Below are 18563 nucleotides of genomic sequence, written 5' to 3'. Positions count from 1 at the left end.
CTCAACGGATCTTTCAATTGCAAACGAGTTACTGCACCATGCAATGATGCACGTATTAAATGCAAAAGTAATATCTGGCAACTATCCCTGCGGCATTCCGTGACGTCATCGGTATATTATTCTCTCCCTCCCTCCCTCTACATCATCCTCCTTTAATATTTGTTCATCTTCACCACCACCCAAAACCCCGTTTAACCTCACCGCCATCATCACAATCATCTATCACCATCATCATCATCGCCAGTGATGATAATGATGAGGATGGTGGCGGAGTGTTGCCATAACGGGAACCCTCAATTTTCATCCATCTGTTATTTTAAAGGGGTTGAGTTCCTGGTAACGGGCATCTGGGAGCAGCTGCTGGTCCGCTCTCTCTCTCTCTCTCTCTCTCTCTCTCTCTCTCTCTCTCTCTCTCTCTCTCATTTGTTTACGTAAGTCGCTGAATTATTTATATTATACGGTATATAGATCTGTTTGTCGTATACCAGCAATAATAAAGAGAGAGAGAGAGAGAGAGAGAGAGAGAGAGAGAGAGAGAGAGAGAGAGAGGGAGAAGAGCTTCAAGTCACAGACAGAACCGCCACATAAGAACAAAGGAATCTGTGACTTGAAGCTTCTCTCTCTCTCTCTCTCTCTCTCTCTCTCTCTCTCTCTCTCTCTCTCTCTCTCTCTCTCTCTCTCCAGACATCAAGGTCAAACAGTCTAGTTAGACTTGTCTCGGTGCCTTTAAAGGTCAACTCTGTTAAAGTCATTAAGAAGAGGGATTCTGCAGACTTTTTAATATTAATGAGTTGTAGTTATTACAAAATATACTGTAATATTCCTGAAATGCAACTCAGATTTCACATTCTTGAAATTTGAAACTAAAACTTAATTTATATTTGACAACCGTTGTTATTATTATTATTATTATTATTATTATTATTATTATTATTAATATAATAACAATAATATTAATAATAAAAATAATGATAATTATTATTATTATTATTATTATTATCATTGCTATTGTTATTATTATTTTATTATTATTATTATTATTATTATTATTATTATTATTATTGTTGTTATTATTATTATTATTATTATTATTGTTATTATTATTATTATTATTATTATCATTATTATTATAATAACAATAATAAAAATAATGATTATTATTATTATTATTATTATTATTATTATTATTATTACTTGCTAAGCAACAACCCTAATTGGAAAAGCAGGATGCTATAAGCCCAAGAGCTCCAACATGGAAAATAGCCCAATGAGGAAAGGAATTAAGGAAATAAATGAATTATGAGAACAATAATGAACAATTAAAACATTGTAAGAACTCTAACAATATTAAAATACCTGTAAATCTTTCATATATAAACTATAAACACTTTAGAAAATCGAAGTCACTTTAAACACACACACACACACACACACACACACACACACACACACAAACAACAACAACAAATACAGCCTTTTCTCGTCCACTACATGATAAAGGCCTCATTTATCAATTTTGAATTTAAATATGTATAATAAAGGGAATTTAAGCTCTTCCTGTATTCATCCTACAATTACATCCCATATAATAACTTTATTAAATTGATAATTACGACAAATTTGGAAATAAATTAAATTTTTTGGCGCCAAACATCGAAACATCGGCTGCATAGCGTCGGTCAAAAAGAAGCGGGGAAATGGTGTTCGAATCCATAAAATTATTTTGGCTTCAACTACAGTTTTAAGAGAAAGTTAATAATTTGAAGAATATTTATAATAAAATTGATAATATACTATTATTAATATTATTATTATTATTATTATTATTATTATTATTATTATTATTATTATTATTATTATTATTATTATTATTATTACCATTTTTATCATCAATATTATTTTTACTATTAACGGAATCGATAGGATTGAGACGCGGGAATCTAGCCGTGAAAGAGACTGGATGTCAGTTGGCGATTTTTTCTTCATTAATTCCACATTTTTTGTCTATTTTCTTTGCATTAAACTTTTAAATTTGCTTATGCATTATTCGGTATCTTTATGTTAATTATATTCAACCAATAACTTTGTATATTAATTTTTAACCAGGTTATTTTAATAATATAAATTATTTTCTTATCTTTGTAGTGATATAAAGGTATTTATTATTATTATTATTATTATTATTATCATTATTATTATTATTATTATTATTATTAATACCTGCTAATCTATAACCCTAGTAGGAAAAGCTGGATGCTATAAGACCAGAGGCTTTAACAGGTAAAATAGCCCAGTGAGGAAAGGAAACGAGAAAAAATAACATATTTTAAGAACAGTAATAACGTTGAAATAAAGATTTCCTATATAAACTATAAAAACTTTAATAAAAAAAAGAAATAAGATAGAATATTGTGCCCGAGTGTACCCTCAAGTAAGAGAACTCTAACCCAAGACAGTGGAAGACCATGTACAGTGGCTATGGCACTGCCCTAGACTAGAGAACAATGGTTTGATTTTGGGAGTGCCCTTCTAGAAGAGCTGCTTACCATAGCTAAAGGGTTCTTTCTACCCTATCTAGACCTAGGATATTGCAACGCCAGATAATTCATCATAAATGAATCTAAATTTATTCGACCCTAACTGTTTATCCACAACAGTTGCCCAAATACCAGGTACAGATAATGCAGTATTTAAAGGGGTGTTAAACGTGTTATTAATGGTCCAATGTTAGCATGAAATGCTAAGTATAGGGAGCTGAACCGTGCAGTATTTATATGGGTATTAAATGTGCTGTTGATAGTCCTATTTTGCGTGGAAGGCTAATCATAGAGAGCTAAATCGTGCACTGTTTATAAGGGTGTTCAACGTGGTGTTAATGGTCCTATTTTGTATGAGATATTGAGAAAGTTATCCGTGTGGGCAGTTTCATCCACAGGTCAGCAGTTGAAGGATGAAGAAGACAGTGATTATTATGTTGTTTTTTCCTGTGGAACCATCCCCTGAGAGAGAGAGAGAGAGAGAGAGAGAGAGAGAGAGAGAGAGAGAGAGAGAGAGACAGACAGACAGACAGACAGACAGAGAGAATGTCAACAAGCACAAGAGTCACCTAAACTTGTTGGGGCCAAACTCATCCTTAATAAGGAAGTGTTCGTTGCGCTCCTCCGAGCACCTCAGCGTGATGCAACTCTACTCTCTCTCTCTCTCTCTCTCTCTCTCTCTCTCTCTCTCTCTCTCTCTCTCTCTCTACACCATGCTCCAATAACTGTTATTCAACCTGACTTCCTGCTACTCTAAAATACTCCAAATAACGTTCCAATGAGATGCTAAGCGATGGTCAGAGAGCGTATATCCGCGATGGTGGACATAGATGGTATTATCATTCTCTTGCAACAAGGACATTGCTTGCATAGATTACACAATTACTACGTTGCAAGGACAGTATATGATTAGGATAACGTGTAACTTGTTGCATAAAATAATAGAGAACAATACGGCGTTTTGCGAAGCATTCTGTCCTGATGCAACCAGCTGCCGCTCGTACCGGACTCCTGAGATTTGTAAGATTCTTTACCAACAAACAAACAATGGCTGAATTCCTCTTGTGTTTATTGCTGGTAACAGGTGCATCAATAGATCCACTTAAAGTGATACGGGATGCGTTGTTTGTGTTTTTATTTGTTTGTGGGATTCGCGCGTTGTTATCTGAGGATATGATTTGATTTTTACTCGTTGGCCGCTCGTATCGTACGCGACCCGTCAGAAGTGACTGTTGGCTGCTTGTATCGTACGCGACCCGTCAGAAGTGACTGTTGGCTGCTCGTATTGTATGCGACCCATCAGAAGTGACTGTAGGCTGCTTGTATCGTACGCGACCCGTCAGAAGTGACTGTTGGCTGCTCGTATCGGACACGACCCGTCAGAAGTGACTGTTGGCTGCTCGTATCGTACGCGACCCGTCAGAAGTGACTGTAGGCTGCTCGTATCGTACGCGACCTGTCAGAAATGACTGCCTGTTGGTAATGTCCTTGTCTGGCGATATCCAAACCGAAGTTCGAGTGCTGCTCAAACTTGTTCGATCCTTTGGTCTCTGCAACCTCACCAGCCTTATGAGCTAAGGATGGTGGGTTTGGGAGAACCTATAGGTCTATCTGCTGAGTCATCAGCAGCTATAGCTTGGCCCTTCTTGGTTCCAGCTTGTGTGGAGAGGGGCTTGGGTGCTAGTTATATTTATATATGGTTAGTCTCTAGGGCATTGTCCTGCTTGATAGGGAAATGTCGCTGTCCCTTGCCTCTGCCATTTATGACCAGCCTTCAAACCTTTAAACACGCAACCTTCTCCTAACCAGGGTATGACTGTCCCCTCTCCCTCCTACCCGAGGGACGGTAAGCGCTGGGCATGACTGAAAATTTTTTTTTTATAGGTTATGACTAATCAATCTCCCCTTACCCGAGGGATGGCGAGAGCTGGGCATGTCTGGGAAAAAAGATATGTATGTATTCATATACATAACCAGAGACTTGCTCTCCATTATATAAAGGAGATTATGCAACTTTCTCAAAAAATCCATTCATTATAAAATCATAAGCAACTATATTATATTATCTTTCACCAGTCTTTGTAACATTTTTTCCCCACGCACCACCTTGTTTACATGATTTACAATCTCATACCGTCAATTATGGCTTTCCTTGTCTTCACAGACCAAATGTGTAAGTCAATCCATTCATTAAACACTCATAAACAACTATATTATTATATCTTTCACCAGTCTTTGTGATTTTTTCTCACACGCACCACCTTGCTTGCATAATCTCAGATCGTATGATTATAAGTATCAAAGGGAACAACTTAATCTATTATCTTATTGATATCATTGTTTATTTTTCTGTATGCTAGTTGAATACCAATTGTTTTGTATACTAGCTAAATGTTTATTGGTTCTGTATGCTAGCTGAATACCAATTGTTTTGTATGCTAGCTAAAGTCTGTTGTTTCTGTATGCTAGCTGAATACCAATTGCTTTGTATGCTAGATAAATGTCTATTGGTTCTGTATGCTAGTTGAATACCAATTGTTTTTGTATGCTAGCTAAATATCTATTGGTTCTGTATGCTAGTTGAATACCAATTGTTTTTGTATGCTAGCTAAATATCTATTGGTTCTGTATGCTAGCTGAATACCAATTGCTTTTGTATGCTAGCTAAGTGTCTATTGGTTCTGTATGCTAGCTGAATAACAATTGTTTTGTAGGCTAGCTAAATGCCTGTTGATTCTGTATGCTAGCTGAATACCAATTGTTTTGTATGCTAGCTAAATGGCTGTTGGTTCTGTATGCTAGCTGAATACAAATTTTTTTTGTATGCTAGCTAAATATCTATTGGTTCTGTATGCTAGCTGAATACCAATTGTTTTTGTCCAGGAAATTATTAATATGGTTTGCTCTCTTCTCCGCAGACCCAACGTGTGCACCAACCGCGAGGAGGTTGACGAAGGCATCGAGGACGAGGATCCCACAATCGAATCCTCGGGTCCTTCATTCTCCTTCTCCCTGGGACACATGGAGATGACCACATGTAGGGACACTAGGAATACTTACACCTGCACTACCAAGTAAGGACAGATATTCATTCATATTTCATGTATTTCATTCATAAATGTCATCGCAATCTTTTTTTATCTCCCATAAATGTATTCATAATCGTTTGGTGTATTTGTGTGAGCACTCCGAAATAAATTTTGCTTCAAACGCGACAGATGCCATCTAAAACGTTTCTTCCGATCTTTGTAAATGTTAAACGTTATCTCAAACGCTTCTTCCGCTTCCAGGACATCTCGTCGAGGAATTCACAAGACCGTGACCGTTACCTACAAGTGTTGCCATGGTTATATCAAGGAAGCATCAGGTTGTACCAAGAGTAAGTATAACAAGAACATCATTTGATAGTTATATGGTAATGTACGATAATACTAGTTGCTTATGCAGATGATGCTACTCTTTTTATATTAATTGGAGAAATGTGATTTTGTGATGCTTCATGATGATGTCCTTTACTACATCAATTTTGTATTGAGGCCCTCTGATAGTTATATTGTAATGTACAATAATGTGGGTACCTTTTATAATAGGTTAGTTGCTTATGCAGATGATGCTACTCTTTTTATTAATTGGAGAAGTGTGATTTTGTGATGTTTCATGATGATGAACTCTATATCAATTTTGTATTGGGGCCTTCTGATAGTTATATTGTAATGTACGATAATACGGGTGGCCTTTAAGATTGTCTAGTAGTCTATGCAGATGATGCTACTCTTTGTATTAACTAGAAAAGAGGCTTAACCCTAACAAAAATCATATATTTTAATTACCAATGTTTCTTTAACTACATAGACCTTGTTCAAGATTCTACTTATCATTCTTAATTACAATTTCTATTCTGAGAAACTTATCTAATCTGTCTGTTCTTCAGTTTCACAGATAAACTTCTATATTGAGAAAGAATTGATAGACTTTCAATACTTTTATTATTTTCGTCTAATATTAATATGACTCAATGTTCATCTGTAGAAGATTTATCATAATTCTTATCATCCTTTTCATTTGTAAGACTTGATACTACACATTGGTAAAAATGTTCAATTCTGAATGACCAAATTATTAAACGATATTCTCAATCAAATAGTTGAATCAGTGGAACTTTAGAAGTTCAAACTTTCTCATTTTAAGTTAGTAATAATATCAGGGAATTTGGAAATCATAAATTAACTAGAAGTTAAACCATGCAGCTCTCAAAGTACTCCAAAACCATTTCAACTTTTCAAATTGACGGTTAAATTAAAATCCCGTCTGATTTTCAGTCGACATGCGTTCCATGCCCGACACCCTCGAGGAGATCGGCTCCACGGACTTCCTCTCCATGACCAGGTCAGCCGGAATGGAGGAGCTTCTCGCTCAGAACCTGACCATCTTCGCCCCCACTAACGAGGCCATGCAGGAATTCACGGCCGACTTGGAAGAGGAGGTGAGTCGGGTGGACGAGTTTCCTCTGGGTGCCCTTGGGGTTGATGAATATAATAAGAAAAAGGAATATAAATTTCCGCTTGAGCTTCCGCTGGGTGTCCTAAGTTCATCTAGTTTTGATATCAATAAATACAGCATAGGAGAGAGGAGTTGAGGTTGAATTATCATCTCGTGTTCATTCCAGACCGAAATTGACAACGGCCTAGAAACCGACCGTTCCCTGAACGAGGTCTACCTTCGCCAACAGCGTTCCATCAACAGCCACGACATGGTTATGGCCCACATGACTAAGGGCTTCCTCTACGCTAGTGAGCTCCATGACGAACAGGTGAGGGACAAAGGACCTGTACTTCCTCTTGATTTCTTAATTCATGAACCAAATCTTCTCACATTGTAAGGAAACTATTTTCAAAGAATTTATTAACTAAATATAGTGATTTTAACGTGTAAAAAGTTCATCCAAATTACTATTTTCTGTTAGAGTATGTTCTATTTTTCCCGAAAACTGGCTAAGACTTTTGATCCAAACTTTAAAACAACAAGAAACAGGGGAAGAGAACGATGGCCGAAGTAATGTTACTCTTCTTCACAGGTTCTCCATAGCCTGATCGACAACTCCACCCTCCGCATCAACACCTACAGCACCGTCCCTCCCTCGGCCACCGTGAACTGTGCCCGCCTGGTCTCCATCAACCAGCACTCTGCTACCGGCGTGGTCCACACTATCGATAGGGTGCTGAAGCCCGTCACTAAGAGCCTCGCAGACCTCATCGCCTCCGACCCACAGTTTTCCATCTTGAAGCAACGTAAGTGCTGATCAGTCTTTGAAGGGCTTTCATTACTGCTGAAGTTTTAAGAGACTGAAAAGCTTTCTCAAAGTCTATAAAGGCCGTACATAGTGGTATGTCATATTCTGTTGATTTTTCCATTAGCTGGTACAGTATAGTAACAGATTTTGAAAGTTAATTGTATCTTATAAACATGGAAGTAAGTAGGCTTACAAACAGCTTCTTGGAACATATTAAGTTTGTAAGTTGAAGACTTTCTGTAAAAATTTTCGTAACCGATCAACATTCTTCAGCTCAATTTCTCCTTTCAATTTCAACGTTGCAGTGATCAGCAATGCCGGCATGCTGAACAAACTCCGCGAGCCAGGACAGCTGACCGTCTTCGCTCCGACCGACGCCGCCTTCAGGACACTCTCAGATCCTCTTCTGGAATCCCTGCTCGAAGGAAACGCTTGCATCGACTGTAAGTTCTCTCGAATGCAAAGAAATATAATTGGTAACATTAAAAGAAAATAGTCTTAAATATATGTCGAAAATATAGCAACTCAAATAACGTCTATATATTGTTTTGTTTTTCATTTCAAACTTGTCATTTCAGTCGGTTTCAGACTCCTCTTGTATTTGTAGCTTATCTCTTCTCTCACAGGTTGTGGTATTTTCCCTCTTCGTATATATTCCCTGAATCGCTTCCATCTGATGTACATTCTACCTAGATCATTCGTCGGTTCCTTTTTCTGTAGCCTCTGTTTTCCCTTACAAACTCCTATACAGACAGTATATGTTATGGTAAAAACAAAAACATTAGCCTTAATATGGATTGACCCAATTAAAGACTTTTATCAAAAATTATTTGATTTGAACAGACTACTTTCTCTTCAATGTGGCTCGATTGCAACTTTCAAAGCTACAGAGTCATCAGCGAAAGAATTGCTTTCTGTGTTGGTCATTTACAATATAAATGATTATTGAATCTATTTGAGCAAGCATGACGACAAGTTAAGCTGGCTTTTCAAATATGCTTGTACTGACAGCAAAATTGCTGACAACAAATTTACTAACGGCAAAATTGCTGACTTCATGTATTTTACGGCCCATGAATGGAAAGTTTGATTCAGTGTCAGGTAATATTCCTCATTGTATACTGACGCATTTCCTTTTCCTTCAGTTACGTTAATCATCACACATCTTTATCTTCAAAGACCATACAGTATTCCCACTATGTGACAATCCCCACTCGTCTCATCGGAAATCTAAAACCTGTTCCTTCTCTTCGCAGCCATTATCAAGAACCACGTCCTGCCCAACACCATCTGTTCAGCAGCCGTGCAGGGCAAGGCCCGCACTGTCAACCTCCTCGACTCCTACCTGCTCCTCGAGAGGACCGACGAGGACAAGATGTTCGTCGGGGAGATGGCCCAGATTGTCGCCAAGGACATCGTCGGAACCAACGGAGTCATGCACATCATCGATGCTCCTCTTATGCCCCAGGAAGGTAAGAAGAAGTTATCTTGTTCATTAGTTTAGCCATTTTAACTCATTGGTTAACTATTGCAGTACTGTAATTGTTCAATGGCCACTTTCCTCTTGGTAAGGGTAGAAGAGGCTTTAGCTATGGTAAGCAGCTCTTCTAGGAGAAGGACACTCGTAAGTCAGACCATTTATTTTATAATCTTGGGTAGTGCTATAGCCTCTGTACCATGGTCTTCCACTGTCTCGAGTTAGAGTTATCTTCCTTGAGAACACACTCAGGCACACTATTCTATATGTTTCCATACTTGTTTAAAATTTGTACTTCATTTTAATATTAATATGAAAAAGATTATTCAGTAAAGTTTAGATGAGAAAGATTGTTCAGTGAAGTTTACATAACTGGTACAAATAAAAGTTAGACAATATATAAGTTAGAAGCTTTAAAAAAAACTTAGTCATGTCTGACCTCCGACCTCCTTTCCAGCCAAACCCGTAAGGAAGGTCTTGGAGAGCCACAACTTGACTCGGTTCATGGACCTCCTCGAGATTGCCGGAATGACCGAGGAGCTGGACAGCCTCACTGACGTCACCATTTTTGCTCCTTCCAACAAGGCCATCGACTCCATTCCAGAGGAGGCCAAGTTGAAGATCCTGGTAAGCTGACGAATTTGTTCCGAGTGTTTTGATGTCAATCAAAATCTGCTCTGCTAAGGGCCGCTTTATGATTGGAATAATCTTTTTATCTGTTCCGAGTAATACACTATTAAGTAGTTTATTTATTAAACATGATAATTTATTAAGGTTTTCCATATAGGAAAACTGCAAATACTTAGAAAAACCTGAACTTTGGGTTACTAATTTGTCAGCCATCTTGAAAAAGCTGCCACCATATTTTTCTAATTACTCACAATTCAAAAAATTTATATTATATTGCTTTATCTCATTAACATTAAATATAAATTATGATTTACAGTAGTTAGAAACAGGTGACCATTCCCCATTTTCAAATTCGTTAGAACAGGAATTCTCATTTCCGTTTTCCTTCCCACAGGACGACGTCGAACAGCTGCGAACCATCCTCAACTACCACATCATCTCCCCATCTCTCAAGGGCGACGACATCAACAACGACCACATCGCTGAGACCAGGGCTGACCTGCCCATCAGGATCAACTTGTACTCTAGGGTAAGCACTGCCGATGATACCGATTTTTATAGCTTATTGCTGGAGTAAGATGTTTTTTCCACATGTATTTTGTAATTATCAAACATTATTTTAATCATCATATAATATGAATAAAAGTTTTTCGTAGTCAGAATACACAAGAAAAGTTATATTTTCGTTCATATAAAAGTTTTTCGGAGTTGGAATACACAAGAAAAATTATATTTTTGTTATTTCTATTTGATCGGCTACGCAAGTATCTTATATTTTTAAACCCTTCACTCAAAGTACACTTGATACATGCACTTTTAGAATGAAATATGACATAATCAATTCCTGCCAATCAATAAAATTTTTGATGCGTACGGTACCTGTATGTTACGCTACTGTGATACGTCCGCACGATGGTGATGGTGAAGTTGGCAGCTTCGATTCAGGAAGTAAATTCATCTATGTGAAGAATTGAATGAATATTCTTTGCGCTGCCGCGTACACAGTATACATTTGTCCCAAATTTCGATTGGTTCACATGTAAACATCACACAATCTCCTTTTATTATTTCATCTCTTTATTTATTTCTATCTTTACTTTCTCAGACACCATTGTTGACTGGCATTCTCAGCCCAGGTGGACGCCGAAGCGTCCGCTTGACAGCAGGTTGCAGTCCCATCTCGACCCTCGACTCCCGCGCCTGCGGTGCCGTCGTGCACGTCGTCGAGAGGCTGTTCGTCGTGCCTCAGAACTCGGTCATGGACCACCTCGAGAGCAACGATGAGTTTTCCATTTTCACCGACATGGTCAAGGTAACATTTCTAATATCTCTCGTTTTTTTAACTTAACGTTGGACTTGGGTTCGAGTCCCACTCAAGTTCGATAATTTCTCTTAGTGTCTGCAAACTCACCGTATTGTGAGCAAAGGATCAGTTATTCGAGGGAACCCATAGGTTTACCTGCTGAGCCATTGCTTGACCGTGGCTTGAATGGAGAGGGAGCTCGGGTGCTGATCATTTGTTTATACTGTATAGTCAGTCTCTAGGGCATTGACCCTCTCCCTTGCCTCAGCCATTCAGGAGCAGCTTTCAAAATTTTAAATTTTAATATGATTTTGTCCTTGAATCACATTTCAATCAAAAGTTGAAGTTTGATATAATATTTACAAATTCATTTGGTTTTTGATTCTCAAATACTGCCTATGTTCATTAGGTCATCTTCTTTAAAATAATGCCTTTGGCACCTTTCAGAAAACCGGCATCAATGAGACTTTAGTAGAGGAAGGACCATACACAGTCCTGGCTCCAACCAACCACGTCTTCCACACACTTCCCAAGAACGAGTTGGACCACTTGCTCGAGGACGAAGAGCTTCAAGACCAGCTGGTTAAGCTGCATGTTCTGAAAGGTAAGCACGGGGGGTTTATCGTGCATGACTTTTGACATTGTTACGCCATTCTTTTGTTCGTTGCTTTCTGGTCATCGCCATGGAATTCGATCGATGGTTCCAACTTTATTGAGTGTTATCTTCTATCATTTAAGAGAAGTCTCTATCTCTTATTTATAGATGTAAGAAGGATTTGGTGTTACTTATCTAGTTATCATTCATTAATCAAAACTCTTTTTCCTCCAGAACACGTCTGCTGTGCCGGCATCAACCCCAACACCTGGCTCTTCATGGACCACAAGCGCACCCTCGATGGATCCTCCATCCACGTACGCCGCACGAATTCCGGCCGTCTCATGGCCGGTCCGGCCCGCATAACCCACTGCTCTGCTCCCACCCAGAATGGCCTGGTGCACACCGTCAACCAGCTGTTCGTGAATGTGAACCCCCAGCGGAACGGCGCCTCACAAGACAAGGTCGCCAGGAAGCCAGTGTTTTCCGCTCCCGGGCTCCAAATCCTCTTCGGTTAAACGCATTTTTTGTATCAGCATATCTTTGAACCATTCAAAGCATTAATGTAACAATGTTTATCAGAAAATATATAGGTATTTTTACTTGTTATCTGTTTACGCTAAGTTAAAGTGCTGTTATGTAAAACCGCTTTTCATCTCTTATCGTGAGATTTCTTGCATCGAAAACTGCAATGAAGGGAAGCCTTTTTATACTTTTAATGACGTAACTGCTAGATTCCATCTATTAAATTTATGTTTGTTAATCTCGCAGAACGTATTTGTACCTGCTGTTGCTACCAGGAGATTTAAGCGAAACTTTTAGAAGTACTTTGTTTCAATTCGTTGTTAATCGTTGTGTTACGGCCAACGGTTTGATTCTTAGGGAGACTTTTCAATCACAGAAACTTTAAAGAGAGTTACCCACAATCCTTTATGGCAGGTTAATGTTTATTTATCAAGCATATCACTTAAGAAGAATGTCTACCCGATGCACTGAACCTGTCGTTAGTGCCCTGACCGACATATTTATTTGGACTTGAACTAATTTTGACTTTCAATTGACCCGATATCCCACAAAGGTCAAGAAATCGACGGCAATTTGTAGATTTAAATGTTTTAAGTTATTTATTGCATCCCAGGTAGAGATTCCTAGTTGCAAAGCTTATGTTAATTAACTGTACCTTTTTTTTTTTTTGGCGGCTCCAAGTATTCTGCCGGTGCTGTGACTGTACCTGCGTAGTTTTATTTATTTATGTAGGCAGGTCTTCCCATACAGTTCAGAGGCATGTTTTGTAGGGACCAAGTTACTAAATTGTTATATTGTTATGATGAATATATATATTTGTAGCTACAGAATAAAATGAATGTCTAAAAACTCCAAGAGTTGTTTGTGTACCCTTTGAAAATACTTGTCGAAACACTTCCTTTCTCTTAGAGGTTTAGATTTCAAAATGTTGGGGTGGAATAGTTAATATACGGGGCTATACGATTGCCATGATCCAGAGGTTATTGTTATTATTATTATTATTATTATTATTATTATTATTATCACTAGCAAAGCTACATCCATAATTGGAAAAGCAGGATGCTATAAGCCGATGGGATCCAACAGGAAAAAATAAACCCAGTGTAGTCGCATCTCTTTCTCTAGTGACTAATGTGGAGTAATTGATACCGCAGTGTTGAATTCACTATTTATTTGTCGTGATCAAACCTGGTGACATAGACAATATGCGAGTTAGTATCATTACAAATTGACATGTTATTGATCTAAAATCCATGTGTCAGACAATGAATAACACAATGATTTGTATGTTGATCGTTATAACCTTCTCTAATTTACAGTTATTAAAATATTAACATATTTCATAATTGTGTACAGCATTATACATACACGATGCGGTATTGTGGTAGTTTTGGAGATTGCTCTACAGCGTGTATTCTCTGCTGCAAATTCTCGTTGACAACTACGTTATACATTCACGATGGAGATGTGTTTATGCTCCGCACATCAATGGCTTGATTCTTTTCCTATGGTGGTGTTCGACATGTGTTAAGGCTAGAGGTTAATGCGCCCGGGTTGAGCGCTTCCATAGTAAGCATATTTTCTCTCGCTAGCTATTAACTCTTTATTCTAGTTCCCTTTCTTCCGTATAGCTATATTATTTATTTCACACATATACTTACTCTACATTCGCTGTTATGGCGATTACACCCAGTGAGGAAAGAAAATAATGAAATAAACTATAAATACGAGAAGTAATGAATGTGGTATATCCCAAGATCAGTAACAATGATAAAATGGATTTATGTAAATCATGAAGAGAGACTTAAGTCAGCCTGTTAAACACAAAAAACAGATTTTGAGCGAAGTGAAAAATCTATTTTTGGGTGAGATAGCCATGTCGTCCTGATGGAAGGTTAAGAATACGTCCCCATTTATTATGCGATATCCTAAAGGACAACCTCAAGGGTACTCGCGCCAGAAGTTAGAATTCTGGAAACCTTTAGTTAAATTCTCTGGGAATATCCACTGTAGTCATATATACCCTTAGGAAGCTACTAAAGGAACATTCCATCAGGACAACATGGCCTGAGCCCAAAAACACACGTAGCAAGTTTGAAGTTCCACCTCTGTCTTATTGCCGCGAGTTGGCCCAATTGATATTGTGATCGGAGAATAACTTTGATTCATAATGGCATTGAGAAAATAATTGATTTTATCTAGGGTTTGATAGCTGGCACAGGATAGTGATACCCGGAAGGTCTTATATTACTTATCGAGCTAAAATGTCTTACTCTAGTTTGATTTCCGAAGTTACATTGTAGACCTCATGGCTAAATGTAATTGCAATCAAAGGCACAAAAATGGGATTAAATTAAGCAGGCTTTAAGAGATATATGGTTAAAATATGCACATTTCAATAGAAATTGTTATAAAACCTTTTAAAAAAAATGCTCTACAATTGAAAAAACAAAATTCCTATACTAGCCCATGTTAAAATAAACTGTTATTAAAAATATATTTTAGCAAAGATTTCATTACAAAACATTCATTTGAACTGGCATTAAAAAAGGCACATTTGAAAATACACTTTTGACGAAATAATGGATTTTGAGCAAAGCGAAAAAACTATTTTGGGGTGAAATAGCCATGTTGTCCTGATGGTGGTCGAAGACGATGACCTCCTTAGGTTCGGTTTCCTCCTTGGAAATGGGCTCGGACTTGAGGCGGATGTAACAGTTCAGATAAGACTCGAAGCTAGGTGAGAATTCCACCTCTTCAAGGGGAACGGCGCCTATCTTGTCATTGACGAAAATTCTTCCGCTCGTGATCGGCATGTGTTCTGCATGCCTCCATGGGTTCGTCACCGAGCAGGGGGGAAGATCCTTCACGGTGATCTTCCTCAGAGTTTGTTTCGACAAACGAAGGATTTCCCTCTTGAAATCCTCGTCCTTCTGGCGTATCCTCTCGTCAAGGATCACAACCAAGGCTTGGAGGTTATCCACAGGGGTGTCCACTCTTGTAGTCATATATACCCTTAAGAAGCTACTGAAAGAACCTTCCATCAGGACGACATGGCCTGAGCCCAAAAAAGATTACACAGCACTATGAATAAGAGCTATTCGTTCAACATTATATTTAGAACTTGGGGAAAATTTGACTGTACAGACTGGAACTATGAATTGGTGCCACTGGAACCAGAGAAGTCATCCAGTTCCAGTCTGTAACTGGAAGATAACTTTCCCAGTTGCACTATGAAGTGAAAGCTAAAAAGAGATTGACCACCAAGTGGGTAAGCTAGAAAACTAGAAGGTGGTTGCATATAGGGTACAAGAATAATAATTTCATCATCATCATCATCTCCTACCCGGATTGATGCAAAGGGCCTCGGTTAGATTTCGCCAGTCGTCTCTATCTTGAGACTTGAGCTTTTAAATCAATAATTCTCCATTCATCATCATTCATCAATTTCAGGTTCTGGCACTTCTGGGGGTGAGGCATCGTAGCCTTTACAACGGCGCCTTCAAATTTTTTCTTTCAGTTTAAATCCTTCCTTTCCTTTATGCCTTTTCTTATTTCATCGTTCATCCAGGGTTGCTCATGTACCTTTTCTTCATTAAGAACTTTCCTTTTATATACTCTTGCCAATTTTTCTTCTGCAGCCTCTTTTATTATCAGGTCCATTCCTTCTATTCTGTCTATTTGTCTATCTCTTACAATTTCCTCAACTCTTGTTGTATATTCTCTTAAACTATTTTCCCCTGTCCCAAAGTATTTTACTTCCTCCCATCTTCCTTTATTAAAATTTTTATTCTGGTCACTCATGAATTCCAGTTCTATAGTGATCAGATTATGATCCGAGATGTTAAAGTTCAATTTTTCCTCGTCTATAATCATTTCCCTAAAGTTTTTATACATTTCGTTTACTAGTACGTACATAGACTATTCGAAATTAGTATGAATCATGCAATAGGAGGAAGAACGTTCAGTTATGCTGCACCGAGACTCTTCAACGACCTTCCACTTGATGTCAAGAATAGCACAAATGTGGCAGCTTTCAAGAAAAACCTGAAGACTTATCTTTTTAGAAAGTGTTATAATAGTGACCTGAAAACTATTAAGCCTGAATACAAATGCTAGCGAAATATCTGATAAGATACAGAAGAAAATATTAACTGGAAAGAAATGATTTTCACACACCAAGGCCTGTCTGAACAGACTTTTAGTGTCTGATGGAGGGCGAGAAATAAACCACTAAAAGTAAAAGTAAGCAATCTATTACACTTCTTTTGTTGCAATCTTTCCCATGTATAAATCCCTTTATATCTTAAATCTCCATTCAATAGGACTAACCCATGGTCATTCATCCAATCGAGAATCATTTCCCCGTTCCTGTCTAAATTCTGGTAACCTAAACATCCTACATGGCCGTTAAAATCTCCTAATATTATCAATGCCTCTTCTTCGTTTAGATTTCTAATAATTATTTCACATTCCTGTTTTATTGTCTTATCCCTACTTTCGTCTTCTTCAGTATTTCCTGCTGAAAAATAAACCAATAATAATTTAAATGTATGATTTTACGCATTACACTTAACATACATCAGGTCTTTACTTTTAGTTTCTATCTTTTCCAATTCTAGACTGTCACTATTTCTATAAAGTATCATCAAACCTCCTTTTTTTATCATTTATATTCCTCATATTTTCTACTTTTTTTAACACCTTTACTTAAATTTAATCTATCTAACTTTTGGTGTGTTTCTGTCAAGCAAAAAAAAAAAAGTTTATTTCTACTATTTAATTCCTTCTCAACTTCCACCAGTTTTTGCTTTGTTAAGCATTGTATGTTCAACTAATAAATCTTTAAAATTTTCTTTTAGTTTGTGTTTATATTATTCTTCTTTCCTTAAAGTTCTGGAGAAAATTTTCCCTTCTGTGCAATTTTCCTTTCTTTATGAACCACCCATCTTCACCATTTTGTCTCTATTTGTAATTCTTCCCTTAAATGTTTATCTCTCTCTCTCTCTCTCTCTCTCTCTCTCTCTCTCTCTCTCTCTCTCTCTCTCTCTCTCTCTCTCTCTCTCTCTCATCGTTAGATCTGGCGCTATAAAGATTCTACTTTCTTTTATCCTTTCTTTGTTTTTCCTCTGTGCTTCCTTCCACGCATTCCTCGACATTATTACCAGATTATTTTTCCTCTTTTCCTTTTTTCTTCATATTCTTATATGATCCCCTACATTCTCTACAAAACCAAGTGAGACTTTTGTTAGCCTGCAGTAGTTTATAATTTACTTCGCGCTTCATAGTCCTCAGCCTATTATTAAACGTTAACTATATCTTCTCAAAGGCAAGCGATAGACATCAGTATTTCTAAAAACGTGTAAGTTTAATGATTGTGAAACTTGAATTCTACTAAAAAGATAGCAAATTCTGCTTTGTAATCTATGTAGATCTACTTTTCAACTAATTCCTGGTTAGTATAGGTTTAAATAAAAGTGTTATAGAAACACGAATAAAGAAAATGTCTGTTTTAACATTGATACTTATCTTAAGATATTTAATAATCTTTATTCATTACTTCTCATATTATATATTTCCTTCTTTCATTTCTTCACTGGGCTATTTTTCCCTGTTGGAGCCCTTGGGCATAAATTATAGCATCCTGATTTTCTAACTAGGGTTATAGCTTAGCTAACAACAACAACAAAAACAACAACAACAATAATAATAATAATAATAATATCTATCTCATATATTTCTTATATCACAACAAAGAATATGACTATGACGTCATCACTTGTTATTGTAATTATGTTCACGAGCCGGAGCAATATGGTAGTGTTTCTTACAAGCAAATTAAGCATGGCTCTTATATTTGTCCGTTTTAAAACAAAGAATTACAATAATAATTCAGAATACAATATAATAATAAAATAATTTATAAAATAGTTATTTATTCATGTATATTTTTATTGCTAACAAAATTTTACCATATTAGAATATGGCATATACAGTATTCTTTAAAGACCGTGATAAACTTATTATTATAATCAAATAGAGGTAAATTATGCTATAAGTGACATGAAATTATTAAAAAAATAGTTAAAACTAAGTATTAATGCTATTAATTACCAAAATAATCATAAGATCTTAATTTTGTTTACAAAACTATTTTTATAGTGAAGGGAACGACCCCATTTTGCTCCCACGTGTGTAAACAAACA

At 37.0% G+C, this 18563-nt stretch overlaps 1 protein-coding gene across 1 annotated transcript in view; it reads left to right on the top strand.

The window, feature by feature from the left end:
* The window catches only part of LOC137619187 (transforming growth factor-beta-induced protein ig-h3-like), a 32222-nt gene extending 19010 nt beyond the window's left edge, over positions 1-13212 (top strand). Inside the window, exons 7-18 of the mRNA XM_068349371.1 lie at positions 5456-5611; positions 5828-5916; positions 6857-7020; positions 7204-7347; positions 7612-7825; positions 8133-8270; positions 9084-9299; positions 9762-9931; positions 10329-10463; positions 11040-11246; positions 11685-11841; positions 12067-13212. Coding sequence (XP_068205472.1) covers positions 5456-5611; positions 5828-5916; positions 6857-7020; positions 7204-7347; positions 7612-7825; positions 8133-8270; positions 9084-9299; positions 9762-9931; positions 10329-10463; positions 11040-11246; positions 11685-11841; positions 12067-12350 — 2074 coding nt within the window. The 3' untranslated portion in view covers positions 12351-13212. The remainder of the gene's footprint in view (positions 1-5455; positions 5612-5827; positions 5917-6856; positions 7021-7203; positions 7348-7611; positions 7826-8132; positions 8271-9083; positions 9300-9761; positions 9932-10328; positions 10464-11039; positions 11247-11684; positions 11842-12066) is intronic.
* The last annotated feature ends 5351 nt before the right edge of the window (positions 13213-18563 follow it).

Source organism: Palaemon carinicauda, chromosome 25 (genome assembly GCF_036898095.1).
Source record: "Palaemon carinicauda isolate YSFRI2023 chromosome 25, ASM3689809v2, whole genome shotgun sequence".
NCBI classification, from domain to species: Eukaryota; Metazoa; Arthropoda; class Malacostraca; order Decapoda; family Palaemonidae; genus Palaemon; species Palaemon carinicauda.
The sequence above is the reverse complement of the archived record's forward strand: the minus strand, read 5'-3'. Positions and strand labels throughout refer to the sequence as shown.